A 27,569-nucleotide genomic window follows, 5' to 3' on the forward strand; every position below is an offset into this window, starting at 1 on the left:
CCCAGCATATTAGCAGCATCCGTTTCATCCTGATCAAAGCGTCCCGTGACGCGGTAGTGGGGCGATGTTTCTGAATCTCGCGATGTTTCCTCATCCAGCTGCGTTTTACTGCTTGATCGACTGCTGTTAAAGGAACACGAAGTGTAAATTACAACTAATCTCTTACGTTGGGAAAAAACAGCGTACCTATTGAAGTGGTTCGTCACCGAGCTGGTAGACGACCGAAGGGCATTGCTGCCTTTCTGGCTGAGATGCCGCGAGCAGTAGCCTCGTCGTTGAGATTCCTTCGAACATGATTCGTTCGAGCACAGCCTGCGCCACTGCTTGCCGTTGAATTTTTTTCGTATCCCGGTCGGCGTTGATACGACGTCTCCCTTCTTAAACCGGTGCGGTGTCGCCGCTTGAGATCTGATGGTGAAATGAAGAACCGCAAGCGTTAGAGCGTTAGTAGAGTTAAATGATCAACGTTCGAAGCATGTTCATGCGGCGGCCGGCGGTAGGTACCTTGGGGTTGCAGGTTGAGATCGGGGTGTACTTCGTTGATCCAGTAAGCTTGAGGTACTTCCACGGCTTTGCATACTGCTCCGCTTGCTGCTGCCTGAGTATTTTTCCGTTTCTACAAAGCATGGAAAGATATGAGCATTTGCGACCATAAGCGGACACGCGAACGGAACACTATAAAGTAGTAACGTACCACCTTCCATGGGAAAACTGCTGCGCACCTCATCATCGCTTTCGTTATCGTAGCTGCGATTCGTGATGCGCAGATCGTCCGGACTGAGCGTTCGTAATACTGAGCTGCCGCTGTTAGTGCCAGCACCACCCGAGCCCGACGTTCCACCGCCGATCGTGTTGCTGCTGCTGTGTGCCGGTGCAGGCGACAGTCCAACCTGCACCGGATGAGCGACATGGTGGAGGGAATGCGAGCGCGAATGTGCCCCGGTATAGTGGCTGGAAGCTGCGTCCATCCCATCCCGCTCACGGTCAGCTAGCTGAACAGACTGAAAGGGCGACGTGGCGGCACTGCGGTACTGGTGTTGCTCTTCACCCGTGCCGGCCGGCATAACGTGCTGCAACTGCAATGGCACATGCAAATGCTGCTTCAACTGCTGCTGTTCCAGCGATGTTCCTGCTCCCAGTGATGGGTCGTACCGTATACCGGCACTACCCATACCGCGTCCCTGCGTTATGCTGATGCTATTTTTGTACGGTGCACCACTGGTGTAGATGATGGTGGTGGACGGTTGTCCGCTGCCGGGTCCACTGGAAACCCCTGCCACCAGCTGATTCGCCCCGGCAGCGTGCAGATGATGATCACTGTTGGCCGACGTTGTCAGCACGTAGCTCACTATGGCGGGTTGTTGCGGTTGTTGCGCTTTCACAACAGTCTCTCCGTCCTGCGGACGATGCTGATCGAGGGTGAGAGTGTTACGTCTGGTGGATCCACAATCTGCCATCGACCCTGCCGGTAGCGTTGTATGGCCGCTGTAATTATCCAACGCATCTTGCAATTCATCCCACCAGGGTGGTTTAAGCAGCCGCATATCAACTCGTTTCACTATTCGCAGCTGTACGCGGAGAGATTAATAAGAAGGTAAAATGGTTTAACGTAAAAGACGAAGTAAAACATTAATTATAAAAAAATACCTCTTGCTTGTCCGCTACGGAAGGGCTCAAAATCTGAACGGAAAACTGTTTCTTATTGCCGTGCACTTCCTTCACAATGCCCTCGATAAATACATCCCCGCCGTTGGACAGCACGGGATGCGGATGTACACAGGTAGCCCTTACGCAGACCCGCACGCCCGGCTGCAGGTCGGCAAGCGCGGGACACACGTCGTCGATGATATCCTGCTGCCGGTGCATGTCGTCCAGCACACCCTGGTATGTCTGATGGCTGCCCTCGGGCTGATCGAACCCGATAACAACCGTTCCCGGTGCGGACGTCGCTCGAATGCGGCCAGAGTCATACACTTCCTTTCGTCGCGCCAACACCCGATGGTTAATCCATTCGCTGAGGTCAATCAGTGGGGTGGCCGCCTCCTGCTGAGACGCAGCGGTAGCCGAGGATGATGGTGGTGACTGTTGGCGGAACTGCTGCTGGGAATGCTGACTCGGTGGTGGCTGGTGCAGCAGGGCGGTATGCTGCTGATGCTGGTAGTGATGCTGTGGTACAGAGAACGACGTCGAGGCTGCTAGCTGATGTACGGGCGAAGGTGTCGATGTAGCAACCGCACTTCCTGCCGATGGCGGTGTCGGGGAAGGTTTGTAGCTTCCAGGTGAGCTGAGGTACGAGAGGGGAATAAAGGAACATCGTAAGTATGGCACACGCAGCATCCAACCAAACCAATCAATTTCGGTCATGCATCTGCTTGTGAAGCAGCATGCAAAGATAAACGCGTAGATACAGCCAAAAAGTCAAGGAGAATAGTATTCAAATCGACTACCGTGCGCTGGCACTTTTAAAAGTGCGTCTTAGACGATAGTATTCACACGATCAACATTGCAAAACCCCAAAACGTTCGAAGCTGGGACGAAGATTGTGAAACTAGAGACACGCTATCAATGAGCGTACTGCTTTGTTGCGCCTGTTCGGTTTGGTTTAATCCGCAGCGAGTGTGGATGGACATTTTGCTACCCCAATCTGCATACTACTTGTTGTGGGTTTACCAATTTCAAATGAGCTCGTATTACACATGCAGCATTGAAAAACAAACAAATTCGCACGCATTTATGCACGCCCGATTCTATTCCTGCCGATTTTATCTCGCGCTCCAGACCTCCAGAAAACCGCAACACAACTTACCCGTACGCTGGCGTCGTGTGGAGTTTCTTATTGCTGATGTAGTATGTGTCGGGTGGTGTGGACGTAGGTTGTAACCGTAACACTTGCTGCTGCTGCTGGTGCTGCTGCTGCTGCTGATGGTGCCGTATTGTGGCAGGATCGACGGCCAGCAGTATCTGCCGGTTGTGTGCAATTATCGGATGCTGCTGCTGCTGCTGCTGGTGAGCAGAATGCGGATGCTGATTCTGCTGCTGCTGCTGGAGCAGCGGGCTGGATGGATCGATGGCACCTGGTGGCGAAGCCGTACTCGACGGTGATGGCTGTTGCAGCGTAATCGTGGAAATGGTATAGCTCTGAGATCGATTCATCGTGGCGATGGTGGAGGAGGAGGAGGAGGAGGAGGAGGCGGTCGAAGTGGCACCATTACTACTGCTATTGCTAATGCTACTGGTATTATTCGTGTAACTTATACTATTACTGCTACTTCCACTGCTACTGGCAGCGATCATGCCCGGACTCTGGCGACCAGCGTTCGGCGGCAGCGGCGGCGGTGGCTGCTGCTGAAGGTGAACCTGATGCGCATAAAGCGATCCCGCTCCCGGACGCTGTTGCAAATGGTGAGCCTTCCCATTATTGCCACTGTTACTGGCCGGCACCATCGTCAGCAACGTTGCAGTCGTTGGGACGGATGTAAGATTGATCAGCGCCGTTTCCGCACTTCCCGGGCTGGCACGATGCTGTTGGTGCTGTGCGGTGATCAAACCACCGCCACCGCTACTCGCTGAACCACCCTGGCCGGGACTGCTGCTCGCCTGCGAGCGCTGCCCGGTACAGTTCAATACCCGTTCCCGGCTGCCCGCGAGTTCGCGGTGCGCTCGTTCCGATTGAATCGTGTTTTCGTACGCGCTTTGATTGACCGTTCTTGCGTCGGTGGCCATATGAGTGCCGGTGACACTGTCCCTACCAAAATTGCCATTGGTAGCACCGTAATGGTACGCACCGAAACTCCCATTTTCCTCCGGTTCACCTTTCCGGAATACCGCCGTTCCAGCGGTACACGAAGACCGCTGTGATAGGTCAGCCTCCTCGCCACGATTTCCTCCATCTCTTTCCACTTCACGACCTCCCCCTCCCTCGGTATCCATCGGTTGTGCCTCCTGCTTTCCCCCGTGCGCTCCGGAGCATGGCGACGAAGTGGGTGCAGGTGGCACGAGCATCGGTGGTGGTGGTACCGGCCGATGCGTCTCCATTTCCTCCAATTCGGCGAGATCAAACTTTCGCTTTTTCGGATGCTGCCGTGGCGTTGCATTCTGAACGGTGCTTTTCTCCGCCAGCACTGTCCGTTCGGTGGTGGTGGTAGTGCTGCTGCCCATCGCCGAACCCGTCCCGGAAGCTGAGCCCACCGTCGCTGCCGTTCCGGGACCGGTATTAACGGCGACGACGGTCGTTGTCATGCTGTTGTTACTGTGAGTCCCGCTGACACTAGCATTCACTGACTGTTGCTGCGTTGCCGACGACAGGGACGACGATGCTGATGCTGGTACTGTTGCTGGCGGGGGTTGTTTTTGCGGTATCATGCTTGCCCCGGTACACTACTGACACTGGCCACATCAAGGTTTGGCACTTTCTCTCTTCTGGCTGAGCTAATGTTCTGGTTCGGCGCAACGCTCTCCTCGCTAAGCGTCGCGTTTTTATGTTTCTCTCTTGTTTATTGTTTGATTTTACTGGCGAGTGGCAAGGCGAGTGGGACAACTCGGATGTAGCGACTAAGGTACACCACGCTACACCACGATTAAAACTATCCTTAGCTTGATAATCTCCATACCTATCAGCTAGATATTGGCCGATCTCTAAGAGCCACTTTTGGTTGTAATCTGATGAACGTATCGTTCAAGCACGTTATGTTTAATCGGCCGTGGTTTTTCGATTGTCCTTGCCTTGTTCCTTCACCTTTGTTTGTTCCAGTATCTGCCGAAAAAAAAAGGTAAAAAATATATCAATACATTGAAAGCAACCAGAACAAGTCAATAAAACCACTCAAATTATGTTCTAATATGTAACGAGGCGGAAATTGAGCCTACAAATTCGAGGGATGAAAAGCAAACAGGAACTCGTAAACCCCACTGACGACCGCCCATCGCAGTCGTTAACGTTTGGACGGGAGAAATCGTGCGATGTCGTGCATTATGATGCACCACTACACTAATTGGTAAGCGAAACGCAATGGAATGCACAACGGACTCACCCGTCCACAGTGCCACAGTCTAGTCTGGGCTGCGAAATTGTTCGCGAAGCAATTAAAGGCACCCCGATTTGTCGGTCATCCAGGTCGGCGTTTTTCTCATCGAAATGCGAGAGATCGATCACACGGTCCTTCCCATCGGGTAGCTGCTGGCGGCAATACACTCGTCCCGGCATCGGGCGGAGATCGTATCGTAATGGAGAAATCTGATAGCAAACTGGGGATAGGGCTGCCCGAGTAGCATTAGTTCACATTCCGATAAGTGAGCGCAATGCAACAATTCGTTCGGCGACTTTCGTTGATCGCAGGCTGAACGTTTTCCCTCCACAGCGCTCGTTCATTAAGCGATCGCTGCGATTAGTGACAACCTACCCCTCCCTCGCCGCCGGCATATGATTGAGGCATCGTGTGAGATATGCAAATAGAAGCTGAAACATCCATCATTAAAGTGTGGCGTGGGTGTGAGCGCCTACACTCACCGACTTTTTTCGTGCAACCTCCCGGAGGTCCGTTGCGAATTGCCAATGCGAAAGGGAAAATTAGTTGCGAATGCTAAGCGGGGTTTGTGCAGGGTAGATTTGTGTACGGTCAGAGAAACAGTCGATAATTGTTGTACTTTTTATGGTGGTCTTCATCTTATTAATCAATACCTGTACAGCCTTTATTCTAACGCCCCATGCATTTTCGCACATGATTTGGTTAACGTTTGAGGATTTTTTAAATATTTTAAACTACCGAGACTTCCACCTACTCTAATCAGCCATTTTGCATCGTTTCTATTTGCAAGAGTTTTCAGGAGAGCAACAGAGAGAGAGAGCTACATCACGTGCGTAGGTTGACGTGATTTCCTTTAAGTACGACGAGGGTTATTTTTTTCCCCGTAAGCGCTCCCCCGCATGGAGAATTTATCAAAGAGAATAATGAAAAGAAAAGTCTAAAAATTCCAATATTTTACCCAAGGAAAAGGTGCACAGCCGTGGGCATAATGAGGGCTCTCTGCGGACTCTGATCCGACGTTGGTTACTACTACCTTCTTAGTCCGAGCGGTTGGGATCGACGGGCATTGCATCACCAACGCATATGTACAAGCTGTGGTGCATGTTAGTGTATCGCTATGCGTGTTGCAAATAGCAAAGGGGTTTCCCTGTTTTCTTATCCTGGTGGAGCAAAAAAAAAAATCACCATAAAGGAGTACGGCAACACAGCTAGCGGCTGTTTGTGGCAGGAGACACCCATGCCACCCGAACGCAATCGAAAAGGATTTATTTCCAACGGCACAGCAGCAAGTGGGGCGAAAGAACACAAAGAAGGGTGGCGCACTATTGTTTCACGCACATGCGAATCCCTAGCGGGGAACTTTACGGGGATAAAGTTTATGTACAGTTGCAGCGGGTGAAAATGAGATGTTACCTTCTCTCCCGTTCCCGCATCCCTCGCACACTAACCACTGCTGAGTGCTGCTTTCATTTACACGCACTGGGAAGTGGGCTTTGTGCCTGGCGGGGGCCTATCACATAAGAATAGGTGGACTCGGTGCGTGCCGGAGTAATTTATCTTGTTTTTACTTTGCATGCGTGCGTATGAAGGTCATCATACAACAGGAATGAACGTACAGATTAAAAGCAAATAGCAAGTATCTTACACCTGTAGGGAAAACAATATTTCTAATAAGCAAATATAGTTTTTAGAAACTCTTCTAAAGAAGTTCTTCATAAAAAAAAGTTTTTTCCACTGTTTCTTGAACCAAATATGTCAGCAAGAACGGTCCATCCCTAACACAAATTTCCTGTGAACATTTTCCTTATTTGTCCGGAATGCACGCTGCTTCGAGTTTCGTCTTGAATCAACTCCATTTTATGACAAGACATCTCCTGATTGGAAGAAGAACTGACGACAGTACATTGTGCGCTTGTGTGTGTGGAGCGATCCGGTCGCCGATACCTGTTCCGATCTGCTGTCAGGAGTCTTAACATTAGAAACCATTTTCCATTTTCAGCCACAATCATCATCACTAATCGATGTGTCATTCTTTTGCTGGCTCGCTCTGATTCGCGATCCACCCCGTCGTCATCATCATTGCCGTCCGTTGGGCGTAGGGGGTCAACCGCACTCACCTGAAACCGTCATTAACCGTTAAGCGGGCTAAGATGCACTTGCACCCTGGCGAGAGAGGCACACGTACGACGGTTCCCTCGTCCACTAGTGCAGCCACGGCCAAACAGATACATCCATCAGACACGAACGTACGTACAATGGTCGTCGGCACACACCGATGCAGGATTTATAAATATAAATTTAAAGTAAATATAGCCAGCCAGTGTGTTTACACACACACACACAGGGACCATCCTCTCGCTCCTTTTATGCCGTTCATTAACCCTTCCCTCTCTCTTCGCTTATGCTATCATCTTTGTTTCTTCTCTCCATTTCATTGCTGGCCCACAATCATCCGCTCACCCATCATCAGTCAGAAAGCATGAGCCGCGTTTGGACGCGATTCGTGTGCTAAGGGTTGAGGCTACCCGTTCACTTGGCAACACAACAACAGCACATGATCCGGGAGGAATCCTTTTGGAGCAGGCAGCCAGTGCACATGAAATGCAACTCGGTAAGATATTGTGTGTGTGTGTGAATCGTTGGTGAAACGCATGCCAGAAAATCAACGTAAATTAGAATTTTTTTGGTCGTTTCGACTATTCAGACAAAAATGCAGTGTACAGGAAAGGTTTGTTTCTTCTTCTTCTTCTTCTTTGGCACTACAACCTCGAGAGGTCTCGGCTTGCCATTTCTGGCTATCTGTGACTTGATTTTACCCGTAGCAAAGTAGTCAGCCCAGCAATACGGCCAGACCGTTCTTAAAAAAAAAAAAGAAGCCCTGCGTACGGGGAGGCGGTCTGAAAGGGATTTGAACCCCGGTCCTGCCGTGTGAAGACCGGCGCCGTTATCGCCGCTACCACAGGGCCGCCTCGGAAGGTTTGTTTAGGTCAAGCAAAATTCGTCAAAATTAACAAATTTCCGGAGGATTCCTTCGTAGCAACGATCAAACTATCCTTGACTATGTGATACAAAAAAGGCTAGGAATTGTTCTATTACAAGTAAGGATGTGTATTTTAGCCTTTTATTGGATAAATGTTTGCTTGGTTTCTGCTCTGTGCCATAAGGGATAAGGCTTGGAATATGTCATTTAACCTTACCAGAACATTCATTTGCTCACCTTTACCCATCGGGTGTTAGAGATCAATTGTAGAATTGTTTTACAAACTGTATTAAGATAGAACATGCTGTCTATGCTATATAGCAAAAAATAAGTAACTAGAGTAGAATTCTTACCTTTCAATCTATTCAACTCATTGGCTGATGCTCCAGGTGATTCTCCCGTTGTGCTTAATTATGCTTCTCATGGAAACTGTATCCTTAACGTTCGTCCGTCCGCTTGAAACTGCTGCACGTTCGCAAAAAATCTCGTATGCTACAACCTAAGCTCGTTCGAAGAGATTCAGCAGTACAAACGAAAGCATGCACAGCCGGCGGTTAGTAGGTTGACGCGAGCGCTGCTAGCTATGCTCAAAGGTCGAAGAGTAGTAGTGTGTTGATGATGATGCGCTGTTGCTGCTGCTGCCGCCCGTGCCCGTGTGTTGTGCTTCTTTTTCGTTTGTTTGTTTGTTGTCAAGCCACGGCTACACACACAAGGATCGCGACTACGAGTAGCGATGGTCACGGTAGACCAACAGGCACACAGGCCAGGCGATTGAGTGTAGAGGGTAGGCGTGGTGTGCAGCGCCGCACCGGTACCGTGGACAGCACCGCTTTTTTTTTGCCCACTTTCGGACGTATTGGGGGACGCGCGTGTATGTAATGTGCTTGGTTCTTCTTCTTCCACTCACAAACTTCAAACGTAAATAATTTGTGTGCTTATGCACAAAACACGACCCTCACCAAGCTGGGGACACAGACACACACTCACACTCACGATTTGATTCACTTCCCATTCGTCTTGACGACTGATGAGATATCGAGCCGCGGGCTCAAAAGATGTTGCCACTTTCACACAACACCCCCCTCCCCGCGTACCTTCCGTTGCCCCCTCCCCACACACACACACACAACCACCGATTATCGCTGAGGCAATAACGATTGCCTGGGTCGACGATGCTGTGGACGTGGTTCGGAACGCCTACACACGTACTAAAGGTTAGTTGTGCGGGTTACTACACCCATTATCATAACATTGCTCCCGCAATGCACAGACGACGACGCGCTCTAACACTGCACCACCGGGCGCGTTTGCGTCACCATGCTTCCTCCACGGCTACGACGGCAGTGTGCACCGTCTCCTGCGCCGTTGGACGGCCATCGTGTACACTACTACTGCTCACTACTATGTATGGGGGGGCATGCAGGGACAGGCGCGTATTCCATCTATCGTCGACACACGGATGCGACGCGACGGTACGGACGGGCCAACACCATTCACTAACGCATACACAAACGCACGGTCCCGGCGGACAAGGCACGACAACAAAAAAACCTACATACGTCACGCATCGCTCAGGAAACGATCGTTGTTTTAACTCGGCGGATGTTTTGCCGAAATTGTAACTAAATTACACAAGGATCACATTTTCTCTAATCACCAAAAGCGGATAGGATTGGACACTTCCTACTACGGCTAAGGTGTAGTACGCAACACTTTACACACATATGCACACACGTACGCAACACATCAGTAACAACAACACACTACAGGCGCATATGCGATCTCGGCCACTATTTCTGGACTGCGCTGCTGATCACTTCCGTCACGCTATTGCACCGCACAAAAGTTGCCTAATTATTTACATAGAAGCACCTAGTGGGACGACTACTATTTACAACCGTTCGTTCACACAATCACATCGCATGTAGAATTCGTCGCAAAACGATCTGTGGAAAAGATGAGCAGAACAATGATTATACGAAATGCAGTAAATCTTAGTGCTCGTACGTTGATCGTAAGTTTGCCACAGAACATCGCACGTGCAATCTGTGCCAAAAATAACTTACAGCGCACACAAACGTTAAAGAGCAATCGTTAAAATAACGCCAAATATTTATATTCGATCGTGATCCGCTGATGCAGCAGTTCACCCCGGCGCTCACGAGTAACGCAAATCGCCAAGTGAAAAGCAAATGCAACTTAAGCGATGTGCACATTTAAAGCGCTAAATTGCTATTCAAAAATTGTCCCCTTTGCACGCGAAAGCCATCAAAGGTCCGTTCCCATGTCAGATGATGCTCGGCCATGTTGCCCGTTCTTTGCTGTACTGAGAGACATGCTTCGTTGCAATGACGTTTCTCACCCCCACGATACCGCACCCGCCTCACACACTGCCGCTGCGCCAAACTGTCGGTGCGTATTTTGTTGCCATTTACGCCAACAACGCTACTACTGCTAGCGGGTATTCGTGCGTGCGTGTGTGTGTGAAAGAAAGGTGGAAACATGATGAGATCAGCCACAGATTCGTAATGGCGATCGGCGCTTTGCAAGCATGATACGTTTGCCGCAGCCAGTGGGGACAGGCGGGAAAATCAAAACAAAGAGAACGAACGATTGCTGGACACGGGTCGGCAAATCGGACCCATCCCATAGACCTTCTATGGGGAGGAGCATGGAGAAACAGTTGCGCTTCCGAGGGTACAACGAAAAACAGCGTACTAGCAGCGAATTTAGAAATATGGATATGTACTGGACCAACACGCCTCTGGATGGGTCACAAACAATACGCTCAAACACCACAGTGGAGAACGCGGCGAAGGTCCGATGAATATGTAAGGTGGTTCGCATTTACATTTCAATGGAACGCTACCACCGAGAGCATATCCGGTGCTATGTTTTAGGCAGAGCGGCCTGCTAATGCTGGCTCCAATCGTGCGGCTAGAATTTTTACAACAAACCATATTTCTTTTAAAATTATCGAGAAACCGTGGGATGCTGCTGCTAGTTGGACTTATCGATCATTTAAGAAAAAAATCAATTGTAGTTTTGTCACTCTGTTGGGGGGTTCGCCCGTCCACGCTCATCATCATCCTCAAACACTATCCACCATCTTTGGCCGATGGAAAAGGGATGGTGGATTTTTATCGAGCAAACACGCCCTGGAATGTCGACCATCACCGTCCCTCTTCCACGGCCGCACAGCGATTCGTGTTGGTTTCTTGCAATGGTTGTTTTTTTTTAACGGATCTCCGACGGTGTACAACTGTCGCGAGGATCAACCATCACATCACGTCAAGAGTCGCGTCGGATTAATCTAGCCTCACGTTGCCCTGCGGACGGTTGGAACCGATTCCGATTTGTGTCACAGCAGCAGTGTCTGTTGGCAGCCTATCCCAGCAAAACAGTCTGTACACATTAGTTTTTCCTTTTTTTTTGCTTGTTCGCCTCTGGTACGGTGGTTCTTCCTCTTGGTAGACGTTCTAATAATTAATCAAGAGAGAATTCCTTCGGTCAACCGTTAAGATGCACGGCGTCGCACAGCACTACCATACTGATGTTGTAAGCGAAGAGAAAGCCATCGGTTGGTGAGCTGAAACCTGGGACAGCTTCCTAACGTGATGTTCTTGCTGGATAAATTCATCATTTCACGGTTGGTGCGGAGCCAGAGCGTCAACCAGCATTACTTCTTTTCTGATTTTCTTCCTACATCGGCATTGGCCGGGCCTGTTGTCGTCGTGGTTGCGTTAGTTTGCGAATATTTTCGCAAAGCCGCTCATACACTATGTTCAGGCGGGGAACGGAACGAACTGTCGCCTTGTCGCTGTCGTGGTAAAACTGTACACAATTTGACCGATCTGGAAATAGAGGAAAACGAGAGAAGAAAGAAACATAAATACATTTTTTCGCTCATTAACGCACACTCCGATGGATGTGTTTGACTTCTACTGCAGCTGAGCTTTGTCTGCGCGATGTTCGCGTTAGGTTGAGTTCTATTTGTTGCTGTTGTGTCCCTTCTTTTTTATTTATCATTTGTTACTTATGTTGACTGAAGTAAATGCCAAGGAATCCAGCAATCCTCAATGTAAGTCACATTTGGATTGGATAAACGGATGGAGGACAATAAACGATCGAAGCAAGGCAAATTGGTGGCCAAGTGTTGGGGTAGACCGGTAAAATGGTTCACTTCATCGGAACACGACACAGCATCTGGTTGCTGTCTCGCATCGGTTCAGTTTCGTTTGATTGCTCTTCTCTCCTGTCCGCCGCCACATCCATTGTGTGCGATGTTTCTTTTGTTCACAAACAGAAACAAAATAATGCAGCCAATAAGGTTTCAAAAGTAGTTAAATGCTTTCTTGTGTGTGTATCACCTTGATACGTCAACAATTCTGAATTTTCCTATTCATCTAACTAACGCTGCTTCATGATAAGATCTCCAAAGATGTCGGTAGGATAGGCCACTAAAACAGATTTTCCAATCAGAATGGCAAGTGTGGCCATTACCTAATATCGTTACGCAAATTGCTGCAGCTGGTAGTACGCAACAAAAAGGCAAACAGTTTCTGACGTCTATCGGCAACAGTCGATGAAAAAGATGGTTCGGTTACAAGCTTTTTGCGAAATTTCATCCAATCTTGAGTCGTCACTCAGCTGAGTGGAACTCAGTGTCTTCCGTAGGACGACTACACGCGAAGGAAAGGCAACACATTCAGGCGTAATTAGTAAACAGGGCACGCCGACAGCAGCAGTACGACGGAACAGAACCAAAAATTCATAACGACGGCTACGGTAGGTAGAAGGTTTTTGTTCCATCTCAAATGTAAGATAAAGGCAGCGGTGGGGAACCCGGTGTTTTCGTGCATCATATTTTTAATGAATCGTTACGATTAAAGCATTTTTAAGAGGAGAGCATTTTATAAAATAAAACTACACAAATAATCCCAACACCCTTATGAAAAAGCAGTTCAGAAAAACAGTTAAGAAAACGAACGCTTCACTATGAAATTATTCCTCACGCTTGGTGTTTTACCAAAACGGAGCAGCTAAAAGTGTCACAAGCGCACATGCGTCACGAGCGCACGTAAACAACCGTGACCGTACACACCCGCGTGGTGGATAAGGGTTGTAACACAGTGCGAGGCACACGGATGGGAGGCGAAGAGCGAACTACTCTACCGTACAGATATCAATGTAACGTTTCATTCACAAGCGAGCATCGTCTCGCGTCGCGTTTCGCGAAACACACACACACACACACACACCAACAACCGCCGTTTTTACTAACATTCGAAGGACCGAAATTGTCAACCGACGATGGAAGAACACACAGTTAAGTTTTAAACTGCACGCAACGCACACATCCAACACAATCCAAACCAATCATGCCAGTTACCCCGGTGCAGTGTTGCAGGCCGGGGACGCTTCGTCCGGGTTCCTGTGCGCGGCCGGCAGTAAGAAGCGAAGGCAAATAATCAAACGCCCGGCGATCGATAAGGATCACGCGATTGAAGTGTTGCTGCAAGCAAGCAACCGGGGTGGAATGATGGGTCCCCCGTACCGATTGCTTTATTTGTTGATGTAAGAAAGGGACCATACACAGCACACATTGCTAGTGTGGCCCCCGCGTACGGAACGTACTTGTAAATGTGATGCGTTACACGCGAAGAGTAACGCTTGTCACCGTGTTGATGATCACCATATCGTTATCACGCTACCACACGTTATCATAGGGCCCGCCCCACGTCGGTGAGTGGATTTGACAGCTGTGTTGACTCTGGCTGTTTCTATCTATCGTAGCCGACCGGGCGGCTTCCTGCGCAAGTAAGCGTACGGTTGCCACGGTGGTCAAGCTAAAAATGAGATGGATCGATTCCAATTTTTTTCCGCCCATCTGCTGCTACTACAACCGGTGCCAACCACCGGTAGCCTACTAGACAACGGAATGGGGCGGTATCGAGCGGAGTGCCTTCAGCTAGACACACACACACACACAGACGTTCGCTTTGTTTGTTCTGAACGGGAGGTGGTGCAAGGGATGTGCATCGGGGTGGTTGAACAGAAGTGCATCCATTTCATTGAGTTGATACATGTTTGCGGTACGATTATTGGGGAGGCGACGTTGCGAAGCTGGCCACAGCACACACAGGGACACGAGTATGGACAGCAGCAATCACATCGTTTGGTCGCAACGAAACAAATAAACACAGCTGATGAGTGTAAATGGCAATTACTAACAGATTACAGCAACAGCTAACGGCAGTACGGGACCATTTCTAGCGCCAGTTAGGAAAAAGGAAGTTAAACATTATTATTAGCTTTAGAGAACTGGTTAAAAATAGCAAATCAAGCCAAGATCTGCCCGGTCTGATCGGCCCATAGTTGAGTGGAATCTCAACAGGCTGTCCCCCGCTACCGGTCATGGTGCTTTGCTCAATTTACTGTGTTTGCATTACTTCATAAATTATAAACCGGGCATGGTGAATTGACGATCATTACTTGCCTGATCACAATCCTGACAATCTGTAGCAGTAAGCGTTCATCAGTCAAAGTCCTCTATAGCGCCAGACGAGGTGCGATTAAACGAATTTTTTTTGGCAATAAAAGCCACGGAGATGCTCTCCCTCTGCGACTGCCAATTTATTAACATAATAAAATTGAATACTCTAACCGGTTTTTGAGCACCCGAACGTACCTCGATCGATGGAAGTATCTGCATACCGCAAGATTAGCACACGACCCGCTTGCAGGCATGGCTCTGCTCATCCGACTTCACGCCTTGCGAGGTGAGGTCATAATTGGAGATATTCTGGCCACTTCATCCCAGCATGGTGTATTGTAGTTATCGGTAAAAAAAAAGCATCGTAAGTTTGATGCAGACGGAAGAGACGTACTTTACTCTTATTTTAAAATTAAATAAATTGTAGCTGCAAAAGATAATGTTTTGTTGTACTTATCGTAGCACAAATTGATGAAGTAAATTGCTATCGCTTTACAGCACACAGCAAGTTTTCTGATCTTGTTAAATAAAGCGTCCCTCTTTTTCTCTACATCTCCACACTGTGCACACACACTCACACGTCGTTACATACATGCGCACACAATCTCGGCTAGCGGTGCGGCGTCCTTGCCATTGACACTCCGAAAAACGTGCAGCCAATGCCGCCGCCGCGCGCGAATCTGTGATGGAATGCAAAAAGCGAGAAGGAGGGACGACGAGTTCCTTCCTACACGTAAACACACCACTCACAAACACAGCACAACACAACATTAAAAAAGCACAGCCGCCGCGCGGTTGTTTCTGCACGAATACCGCGCATCAGATGATATTGTGGAGCGGCGGCAGCAGAAAAGCAAAGATAATTCGCGGCGAGACCAAGCAGGACCAGCAGTGTCGCTGACCAAGTAGAAAAGATGGCAGCCGATAGCGCGCGGCCGTCGTAGTAGTCGCGCTCTGGTGGTGGTTTCCCCATAGCAACATTCACTCTAACCCCCCCCCCCCCCCCCCCTCTTTCGCACCCCACAATCACTCGCCTTCTTTTCTTGGACTTCTCTAACCACCATCTCTGACACTGCTCGTACGCTCGTTAAAAAACAGCAGCGAACACAAAACCCAGCAAGTGCTCTGCCGTTGCCTTTATCCATTCATACTTTTGCTTGGCATTGGGATTCTCTCTTGTTCCTTCCTGCGGTGGGGAGCAAAAACACCCTGCTACCCCACCCTACCACCACCACCTCCCCCACTCCTACTTTTACCGCACTTTTTTTTCGCACCGAGCTATATCATTCTCTTTTATGGCTTATGCTCCTTCGCTACCGTTCTCGCCTGGCCTCCTTGGCCCAATGATGTACGCGGGTGAGAGCGAATCCGTGTTGCTTCTTTTCTACGCGGCGCGCTTTTCTTCCACTATCGAGACCGACCGATACATACGCGGCGAGAACCACGTTCACGGGGACTTCTTCTTTTGCCGGGCACAGAGAAAATACTTCGCGCGCGTACTCTCCTGTTTTGGGTTTTGTGAGGCAGCAGGGCAAAGGAAACGTGTTCGGGGTGATGCGCAGGTTGTCATATCTAATCGAATACTTGGACAAGGGTTTGCGTAGTTCTCCTTAGATTTTACATTTGCTTAAAGCCAGCCTGGGACAAACATTACGATGTGAACCTAGCAGTTCTCGTCCTGCTTTCTTATTACGGTCAATAATATTTTGAGATCTTGTCCACAGATGCAAGCTAGCAAATTGATAACACAGACAAGAGAGGGAGAAAAAAAACGCTCAGAAACTCTTAAAAGATACGGCCCGAAGTGCAAAACAAATCTACAACCTCCCCCCGCATGAATCCAGCCAAAAAAAAAAAAACGATTCCATCTTTTCTTGCTTCGCTGACGAAAGAGCTCCTGCTTCCACGAAGGCCATCAATCTTTCCGCGTACGCTGGCATATATCGATTGCTGCAGATAAAACAAACAACGTGAAAGAAGCGAACGTGCGTGAAAGAAATGCCAGGTCGAGAGAAAACAAGTTTCTCATTAAATACAACGTCAAACGCAAATTTAGCAGGTGCTGATTATGTTCCTCTACGCGGCGACGCCTGGCCTCACGCATCTACCAGATGAAGATGAATCTATTGGGCTTCTCTTCTCCAGGAAAGTTTGCTTACAGCCACACTTCAAGGTCGCCCAAAACGTCAGAAAACCCTTCGGCGAAAACATTCCGCTTCATAAACAAGAGCCGTTTCTTTTTCGTTAACTACCGAAGGAAGCTCATCCATGCAGGAGCCCATATCGAAGCATGGTTCTATCACGCTGTGTCTAGCAATTTTTACTGCTTGTTTCATCAGCAATACACACACACACCACACGGGATGATAAGCTGCCATGTTTCGATGGGTTGCAATTGATAGCGAATCATGCTTTATCGGTACCCGAATTGACAGCTGTCAACTAGCAGTGTAAGAACGATACTGCTAACCAGTTCCACAGCCTGCATGAGGGTTGGTTGATAGCAACAGCCAGTTTAAACAACAACAAAATAGTCGCCACGACTACAATATAATCAATGAAAATCGCTGCCCCTGCGTGGAAGTAAATGAATGAACACAATTGCTGCCATGTGTGCCATCATGTGTTTGCTACGTTCTCAGGCTGTGGGTGGTGGAACCAATCTCCTCCCGAGATATGGCCAAGTCTTCGAGTGAATGTGAGTTTGTGAGGAAAAACACATGGCGGCTCCCATCAGGAGAAGCATCGAGGGCGCAACGTGACGTACCGCTGCCGTACAATGTGTTACTTGGAAGTGGCGGTCGGGGAGTGTTGGCACCTTTGAGTTTCGATCTTGTGTGTATATATATATATTTTCATTGATGCTTTTTAAGCACACGCATTCGTTCGTAACGTTTTTTCTTTGAAATGTTTACACAGGGTATCGTTAGCTTGATGACGATAAACGCAGCTTAATTTCTTTCTATATCAACTGGAAGCTGGGAGAAAGGGGTTTCATTTGTAAACAAAATTCGATTATTCGTATTAGCCATTCGAGATTCTAACTTTCTACATGCCCCCTAGTTAGGTACAGCCATACATTTTGCATTCAAATTCTTGTTCCCAGCTCGACAACACATCATGAACATCACATCGAAAACGGAATGAGTGTACTCTACTAATTGATGCAGTTGGGTCTAAAAGCATCGAATGATTAAAATGCATATACATATTATTCAACAGTATGTTGTACGATAATTTTAGCTGATTCTATCTCATTAGTCTATCTAAAGACTGACACTTTATGCTTAACATTTGTCATGAAGCTGTAACCAGCTAGATGTTTACTTAAGTCATTACCGAAAGCCGACTGCTTATTATATTCATGTTTATCTAATGATTTAGCATTCATCATAATGTATTGTTTGAGTTTATGGACGTGGCAGTGAATGGAGTTGTCTTTTTTTCCAACTCAATTTTATTCACTATGCCGGGTTTCCTTCCTAACTTACGCGTCTTATTCCCTAGGGATTGCAGTCAACAAAACTTATCAAATGACAATTCCATTTAACCACATTTTTCAGCCAAACATGACCAATTTCTGTGGCTTGTTAGCCATTTTTTGTACCGTCAAACGGCACAACTGATGTACCGAATACACATGTCCATGATTCACCAGCATTCAAATAGCATTTGATTCAACGGCTCCCATCCAACGGGGGGTTTAGAGCTTTGTGCAATTCGTTCAACAAGTGTCTTGCTCGCTCTATCTTCTAAAGTGGCGCTGTCCGTCCGTTGGACATATGGGGACGCGGTAGGCGAAATCGCTTAAAACGGGAAAATGATGTAACGTCATTAGAAGTCATTCGCGTTCTAGTCACCACCGTCGTGTACGCGCGCGCGCTTGTGTGAATGTGCCAATGGCAATGAACCATGGCGACCTCGCGTTTAACACAATCGGGCTAACCGATACGGCATGAGTCATCGCGTATGATGCACACCGAGAAGCGTAAATTAGCATGCGTTTCAATTTGCCGTTGGTCGTCCACGATATGATCGGGTATTAAGAAGTGTAAAGCAAAGGAAGGAAGGCCATATTAATATTATGAGCTTCCGAAACTAGTGAACAGTACATTGAAATTTGGAAATATGATTTGATGAATTGAAAATTCGTTTCTCTAACAAGCCACATCTCGGTACACATGCAGCCAGATGGCTTAAAAATTTTACAACCAGTTAGAGACTCGACCATTCGATTAGGACGGTCCTTTCCTACGGAGTTGCAATTAATTACGCTTGATGGGAATTTATCAAACCCTCCCAACATACACACACAGAGAGTTCATAATCGTAGAACAACACATTTTAATCAAACTGGGCCCGGCCTACCAGCGAAATCATGGCTGAGCAAAAAGGGTTACCGGTTCCGAGAAGGTTGACAGCGTACCCTGGTTCACAGTTATTTGCCGCTAAATATGATGACAAGACGATAGGAATTTAACTTTCCGATGGGTAGTGGGTTTGTATGATGGGCTCTGACTATGCAAACCATGAGTAGGTATGGTAATTAGTGAAGTGCTTAGTGGAAATGGATACACAAGCAAATTTCCGCGAAAAAAAAATCAGGCACTAACATGTCGAACTGCAACAAATGCCCGGTGTTTCAGAGTTAACGCAAATGGATCGAATAAACATTCATTGATAACGCTGTCGATCCGAGTACCAATCGCGCCTGGACCTTGCACCCCTTTGGACTGGTGTGACTTGTGTCGGCTAAAGGTAATTTTTCTAATCATAGGCAAAGCCTACACTATTACACAAGCCATGCCCAATCGATCGCGGAGTTGTGGCATAAAACAAAAATTATATAAAATCTCTTATCACCTACAATCCTGCTCTTCTTTGCTCTCTCTCTCGAATTCTTAAAGTGTTTCAAAAGCTTCATGATAATTGCCACCGTGCAAAAATAATCATGTAAATGCTGCAGCAAGATATATTCCAACTGGTGAAACAAACTAGCAAAAAACATTCTCATACAACCAGCGCTAGGCAATGATTCCTCCAGTCAAGTGTGCGTGAGTATGCCGGCGAGCATCAGTAAAAGGAAAAGCTATTTTTAGCCGCCGAAACCCAGCCAAGACGCATTCATCGAATTTTCCAGGTGAAGGTGCGAGCCGTAATCGTGAGGTTTCATCGACACCACCCATCACAGGAGAGACGATGCCGATCGTCGATAGACGTAAAGAAAACACACAAAAGTCGACGAAAAGCGACGAACACGGCGAGTTGGCATTGTCGTTTCCCGTGGATACAAGCAGCTGTTGTTACACGAGCAAGCAGTGTGCAAATGTGGCAGTAAGTGATAAAATTGTACATTTAGGATTTAACGATGATAGTGGGGGGGAAATTGAATACCGTATTCAGGCAGCGTACAATGGGGCAGCTTCCTCGCTAGGCATGGTTCCGCGAAATTGCCGTATAATATATCTTTTATTGTTAGCAACGTTTTTACCCCACGACAGCGGCGCACAGAACTGATAATCCATCATCTTCAAGCGACAGAAGAGTAATAGAAGACTCGACTATCGATCCATGTGGATCCTACCCGGATGATCAGTGATTAAGCATGGCAAGAAATCGGCATTATAAACAGTATATGCCGGTATGCATTTGATTGTAAAATATTTCGAGCAAATTCAACCAATAAATACTAAATCACCGACCACATCACCAAGAGTAAACTGTCCAGCGGCTGAAAAACGGCTGATTCTATTCCGTACGACAACAAGCTGATCGAAAACGGGGTGGGATAGGGTGGGTACAGCACTGATGATAATTGACATCCGCTTTCGCATTCACCTCCTGATTCTCCCAACAGGTAGAAACGATCGTAAAATGTTCGAGTTGCTATGTGACTCAAATCAAGTAACAACAACCTTTCCCTGCCTGGAAATAATGCTGAGCAGTTCGTAAATTTACTTGTATCGGACAATGGACCTTAACTTCTTCTTCTACCCTGGCACTACAACCTCGAGAGGTATCGGCCTGCCATTTCTGGCTTTCTGTGACTTGATTTTACCCGTAGCAAAGTAGTCAGCCCTGCGTATGGGAAGGGCCCTTAACTGGAAGGACCTTAACTATATGCCCTTAAACATGGAGTTCAGAAGTAGAGAAGTCTCCGAATTGTTACCACTTGCAGACATGACTTTATTTAGGACACAAAATAATTGAATTTGTTCACCAATTTTAAGGATGGATTACATATATAGCTAATGAAAGAAACATACATCGGGCATGACTCTGGAACACTACATCAGTACTAAACTGATACAAACGGACACAAACGAACCAAGTCTGTTGTGCATCCCTATACCCATCACTGTTCCGGGTGTATCGCGTCTCTTTGTTTGGATGGGGTTTTTACAGATGAATCACGGGTTTCATCTGTTAATGCGACAAAGAACGCCACATTCGTCCGACAATTTACGCACTACTTCTCGCTGGCGAAACACGCGGAATAGCCGATATGCACATGATGACTACCAGAGCAGAACGAACACACAACCGATGGAAAGAGAGATAGAGCAGACATATTATTGGCTCGGTTAATGGTAGATGAGCCCTACGGGACTACGGGTGATCTAACCGCCGAAAAAGGGAATGGGGACCTGTGCCTGTGTGGTCACATAAATACATGTGTATTTGCACAAATAAAGCGCCCCAGAGAGAGAGAGAGAGAGAGAGAGAGAGAAGAGGAAGAGATGAAAATAAATTAAAACGCTAATGATTTGTGGTAGAATGGAAGCTTCCCAGGCAGCGGAGTTAAAGAGAGTGCATGTTACAACCGATGTCAACGCGCTACAAAGCTTTTTTATGGACAAAGAAGTTGAATTTGTTTTGTAGTAATTACCTATTTTTTAAATGAATAAAAACAAACGCAAAAAGTTGTAAACTCGCTACCGAACTCATTACCAACATTACAAACGGTGACAAGATAGATGGCAAGCGTCCAAAAGGGTTAATGAACGCTTTCGGCTCATTTTATAGCAAAATCGTAAGTAGATTTTTTACCTTCTCTACAATAATAACCCAAAGCAGAGACACGAGTAAATAACATTAAATTACACGGAATTGCTATTTGCCATTTTTTTTTTGTCGCTATGTCCCCCCACACACCAACAACGACGCATTGTTGTGCTGTTTGACAAGTGTTCCCAGCAACGATTTTGTCGATCAAAGCAACGTCTGCGAAAAAGGAAGGGCGTATGAGAGAGACAGAGAGAGAACTGATAGAAGCAAGCAGTGCAAAGGGTACGTCGTACCCTATCGATTTATAGAACAGCAAAAAAAAGAGAAGAAACAAACACTATAAACTACAATCCAAACAAACATTTGGAAAACCCTTCTGCCCCGGTAAAGACCATATTATCAATGCAGCGCGAAACAGTGTAAAAATGGCAAACAAAACTTCGAACTCCGCTAATCGTTGTCGTCGTCGTCGTCGTCGTCGGTTATAAGATTGTAAAACGGCAATTTTGCACTCTGTACCGTACACATTCTGGAGCTGGAGACACCCAAGGGAGAGTTGGAGGAGGAATGTTTACGGCTAAATGTACGAAAAAAGCATGACTTTGTGAGCTGCAAGACCAGTGCAGTGTGGGTGAGGTGTGGGGGGTTGTGGTAGTTTGTGGTTTTACCAAAAGGGCAAATCAATGCACATCGAAGGTTGTTTGTAAAGCTTTGTGCAGACGTCAGTTGAACAAAAAAGGCGTATGCTTAATTATTCAAATGGGTTTTGATGCTTTTCACCTTCCACCCATCGATCTCGTGGAGTTCGGTGGTGGTGCGGCGTTTTGTAGCTTTCACGAGCTGCAGATATGACAGAAAAGGATTCAGTGATGATATACATTATTTTTCTTTTTTTTCCCGTAACCAAAAAAAAACCCTACCACTCAAAAAGGGCGATTGGGGGACCGGGGGGAGCTTTATAAACTAGCAAGTTCATAAACGGTAATCGACCGTTTAGTGTGAGTGAGCGCGCATGGACCCGGACCCGTCGATGTACACACGCCGAGTTTATGCGAGCGAACGCAATCCGGTCGACACTCTCGAGGTTCGGAGCTGCTTCAATTCATTGATTGGAAGTTATTTTCCTTACATCAGGCACCCCCAGCGCGCTCCGTAAACGTTCGAGCACGGGCACCCATGGGCGATGTTGCCTCTGCACGTTCTATGGAGCGCCGTTCTTGGAAAAGCTACAACGCGAACGAGGAAGGGCAGTTTATAGTAATAGCAACAGAGCGCCGCGATAGTACGGTGTGTGGCTGGAGTGAAGAAAAAAAAAACCCTCCCCCACACACACACACACACACGCGCAAACAGCTCCTCATCGCTGTTTAGAGAACATTCCTCCCTTACATTTGCCGTTGGCTTTGAACCTGGGTTGCCCAATTCATTGTGAACCTAGGACGGATTTTGTATGAGCAGATGAGTCGAAAACAAGATAAGGTGTATGTGTTTGTGTGTGTATGTATATGAATATATATGTATGCATTTGCTGCTCTCAGAGAATATGTTCGGAAACACAACCGGAGAGATTCAGAGGCTGCGCGCCTGCGTCCGTCTAGCAAGCAGCATCGCAATATTAAACAGAGAAAAAAAAAGTTTTAAAAACACTAGTAGCTTCTAAGCTCTGTTCCGGCATACGTACCGATCGACACAACTCCAACTAGGATTAGAAAGTGATTTCTTCTAATGCTTTGTAACATATATGCTCAATTTAGTAGAGCTTCATTCGCAAACAACCCATGCACCTCGTCCTTGTTATTCTATACACCTGTCAAATGCGACCTGTCACACATGAACCTGCTGATTGCTAGATGCTGTTGTGTACAGTTTACGAGCTTAGGAGAGGAGATAAGTGTTATTTTAAATTACAAATTAATCTAAGCTTTGGTTGGTTATATTAAGTATTAACTTGAAAATAAAAGTTGTGATTAGTTTTTTCCCCATAAATAACTAATCTTCTCTTCCGTTTTGGCTTAACGACCTCCAAGGTCATGCCGCCCATTGAATGGCTTACTAGACTTATTTATACCACAGAGCCAGGTAGTCAGTCCTAGCCGCGGAAAAGCTGTCCGGATGGGATTTGAAACCCGGTCCTACCGTGTCAGATTTGAGCTTTAAATTTTGGAGCTGACGTTCCAAAATGATCAAAGCACACGATGCCGGGAACTATACTGGGACGCCTTGTCGTGCTCTGCATGGCCGGGCCTGACAACATCGACGCTACTGATTGCGTGAAAAGCAGTAGTGCAACATACATTGCTCCGGCACACATGCAACCACGGGGCCATGTATCATCATCATTATCATCCCACAACCAACACTAAACCAACGCATCGTTGTCGTACATGGCTGCAATGTGTTAACGCGGGTTTGCACATCTTCAAAAATTCTTATCCCCCAGCCACCAGTCCCAACCTACTACGCGGGCATCCTCATCCACAAGGCATCTCCTTCATGTTGCTTCCAACCGACGATGCTCCATCAAAATTCAGAAGACGCTAATCATGGGAAAATTCCAACGAATTCTCAAATGCGTGACCGACACACGTAACCGTACCGTTCGCGTACGAGAGTCAATAATGATAATTCTGCTCTTCGCGTGTACGTGTGTGTGTGTGAGTGTGTTTCTTTTTGTAAACGATGTTCCACGATGCAGAATTTCGGTGTGTAAATAATGGAAAAGAAGTGTGTATGAAACTCAATCACCGAACTGAAACTATTAAACTTCCCAAAAAAAAAGTATGGATGAGCTGCTTTTGCACGAAGAATTCTATGTCAAACACATCATCAGTGCATTTTGTTAATTGAAACTTACCTCTAATAAGTTGTTATCCACCACGGCAAACGTGAGTTTTGTTATGCTGTGTGTGCTTGCTTGTGCTTCAAAACGTATCACAGCGCTTCTCCGAAGACGAACTACACCACCACGGCACACAAATTCACACGGCAGTAGTGTGGAGAGGATTTAATGAAAGCACAGGAATGTTACCAAGCGACCACACTACCATAAGCGCACGCACACACCTTGGAACGGAACGCGAGCGTACACGGAGCAACCCGAGAAAAGAGCAGCCCACCAGAACGCACAAACAACGCGAACTCTGTGCGCCTACTATGTTGATGATACTGGTTGCTAGCTGCCGCGGCTGGTGCTGGTGCTGCTGCTGCTACTTCTCAAATGCCTTCTTATTCTTCTGCTCGAAAAACAAGTTCCCGTTTCTCACAACGAACGAAAAGGAAAAAAAAACACATAAACGCTACACACAAAGAGCCAGAGGGATGCAGAGAGTAGGCTCTCAGTACTGCTGCAAGTGGACAAGAACATTCCATCCGCGATTGCTCCCCGTGCGTTTTGGTTTCTGTGTGTGAATGTGTGTGTGTGTGTTTGTGTGTGTGCGCGAGAGTGTGATGAAGGAAATCCATCCGGTTTTCACTGCCTGGCCTGATTGGGGTGAACAAGCCATTTTCCCATTGATGTTTTTCTGCCTTTCACGGTTGCGTTTTGCAAATGAAAACCCACGCAAGCACACAAGCAATATGCATACACACACACACACACACACATCCACTCGGTCACATCACAAATGCTCACACACCTACGCTGCTGGCTCGTCAAAGTGGATTGGGTTTTTCGCTCGAACATACTCTCCTCCCCGTACACTGCACGGCGCACACACACGCGTAATATTGCACACTTTTCCTAAACTGCAACCAGCACTAGCAGTGTGCGAAAGCCAGCGCTATATTACCGTTGTTCAAACCGCTCTCGCTAACAGGCGATGGAAATGATGATACACTGAACCACTGCAAGTGACGACGACAACGGAGACGACAGCACACGGTACAGCTCCCGGAACACAGCGCTCTAGAGGTGCTGGCGCACAGCACTGCTGAGAAAGAATCACTGCACAGGCAGAGATAGTGTGCTCCCTTGTCGCAGGTTTTTTTTTCAGCTCGCGTTGCGTGCACCACACACATTCATTCGTACGAGACAACGGGTTCATCAATGTGCGTGTTTACGCGGTTGCCATTGTGTTGGTGTGGTCGGTTTGCGTTCTTCGTCACATCTCGCGACACCTGCGTAATGATGAATGTACCGTCCAATTTGTTCTATTGAATGATGTAAAAATGTAACTCGCTTCAGGCATCTTTACGCGAATACTTTTGCTTTTAAATTTCACCGAAAAGTAGCGCTATCGTGCATACGGACGACACAACGAAACACCAGTACACACTATCGCACACACACCCACGCAGCATGCTGCAGAGAATATAGTGAGTGACACACCAACACACACACACACGAAAGACCAGAATTCCTCTCGCTGCTGTTTCCAATATTACAAGATAAAAGTTGTTTTACAATTGAAATCCTGCTTTTTTTCCTTATCGATTAAATACGGCGATTAACAAGGATCGCTTGCATCACGACGGGTAGCATATGATGTGATCACAGTTTTGTTTACACTCCGTACAGCACCTCTTTTAACTGCTTGCAACGAGAGAAAAAAAACGATACTCCGCGTAGCACACCAACGTTTACCTTCAGCAATTCGTCAGTGAGGCGACCGCTCCGTACTAATTCACACGTTTAATCCACAAAATAACGTACGCAGGATAGATCCGTATTTTCCTCTTGTTTTGATTGTTTGTTTTCTTCGTCTGTCAGTTCGTTTACCGAGTCCAGTTCAGTGCTTGGGGGCAGGAGGGCAGCCGAAGATTGACAGCTCTCCTGCTGAATTTCCTTGCTCGGCTAACAGTGCTTTCGCTACTACGCGGAAGAGGGCGCTGGGGAGGGTGTAATAACGAATAGATGAAATAATTCAAACCTGGCGTTGGATCGTTTTTAAATTCAAATAGGATGAAAAGTTGCATTACAATAAGTGTACGTAAGTGTATTTAGAAGCTCCCATGCAGCATTTCTTGCATGCCTTTTTTTCTTCTTCTTTTTCTACCTGATAGAAGAGTCTTAAGCGGCACCGGACTTCACACCGCAGGATCTGGTATCAAATCTAGCTACACATAAAGCATTCAGGACAATTCAGGCCAAGAATTATTGAGATTGTACCACCTTAGATGACCAAAGAATTTTGAATTTCTCATAGAAAAGCTATTAGATTCGAGCAAATGCAATCTACATTCTTTAAATTGCATTCTGTACGATGCTCATGTTCAACAGATTCCATCGAAAATTGGGAAAAGATACTTCATAAATGCTATGTACCGTAGGGTAATCCGACTTCCTGAATTCACCACGATCCGACCTACATAAAAAAACAATACTAAAATTGATGAAAAAATAACACTGCCCGGGGGGCCACCGGGTTCAACATGCAATGGAGGTGTTTTTCCAACAACTCGTAAGCTTCACACCCAGAACAGTGTCTGCGTACAATCTACGAAACGTGGTCGGACGGTTAAATTATGCACGGCTGCCAAGAATCTTCCCAATCTTAAGTCGCATACCTCAGGAACCACCGCGAACGAATGCACCGTTGGCGGGCAGAGAACGTAACCGCACGGTACGTTGCAACGGGTGCATTGAATCCGTATTTTCCGCACACCGTAACGGCTTATCGGGGTAAGACAAAAGCCACTCGGGCCTCTACCTTCCGGAAGCTCTAGACGTTCCGGAAGCGTGGGCAAATTCAAAGTACTGCACTTTTGTGTAGTGCAGCATGCAACATTATCTTATCGCACGGAGAGAGAGAGAGAGAGAGAGAGAGCAGCGAAGGAACTGCTTTCGATTCTACGCCGGAACGTTGGTGTTCCGATCGCCTGCTACCGTACAGTACAGGACGGATAGACGACACTTTAGACCGTATTTAAGAATGCATTGAAATTGAAGCGGATGGTTTGGGGTGGATTGCATTTCAGGCACGCTGTTATTATTTCAACAGAACATGCCAATCTACCAGAGTCACTGCCCAAAAGGCTCAATTTTCAGCTTCCTTAGTATAACATTACCGGCTGGGCGTTATTGACTTGTGGGTTGTACCTTATGTGAAATTTAACGTGAAAC

At 47.1% G+C, this 27,569-nt stretch overlaps 1 protein-coding gene across 9 annotated transcripts in view; it reads right to left on the reverse strand.

Moving 5' to 3' along the window:
• Positions 1-26,153, reverse strand: part of LOC118508524 (putative transcription factor capicua) — a 38,029-nt gene extending 11,876 nt beyond the window's left edge. The window contains exons 1-8 of one of the 9 annotated variants that reach the window (XM_036048390.1): positions 25,297-25,501; positions 8,358-9,950; positions 2,807-4,753; positions 1,648-2,284; positions 695-1,568; positions 505-616; positions 187-408; positions 2-120 (exon numbers count right to left, since the gene is read on the reverse strand). In XM_036048390.1, the coding sequence (XP_035904283.1) occupies positions 2-120; positions 187-408; positions 505-616; positions 695-1,568; positions 1,648-2,284; positions 2,807-4,362 (3,520 nt within the window). In that variant the 5' untranslated portion in view covers positions 4,363-4,753; positions 8,358-9,950; positions 25,297-25,501. Of the gene's footprint in view, position 1; positions 409-504; positions 617-694; positions 1,569-1,647; positions 2,285-2,806; positions 4,754-8,357; positions 9,951-24,571; positions 25,048-25,143; positions 25,247-25,296; positions 25,504-26,027 lie in introns of those variants that run through there. The other 8 variants (XM_036048388.1, XM_036048387.1, XM_036048384.1 and 5 more) reach the window with 8 other exon arrangements.
• Positions 26,154-27,569: the final 1,416 nt, after the last annotated feature.

This window comes from Anopheles stephensi, chromosome 2 (assembly GCF_013141755.1).
Source record: "Anopheles stephensi strain Indian chromosome 2, UCI_ANSTEP_V1.0, whole genome shotgun sequence".
In the NCBI taxonomy this organism is placed as follows: Eukaryota; Metazoa; Arthropoda; class Insecta; order Diptera; family Culicidae; genus Anopheles; species Anopheles stephensi.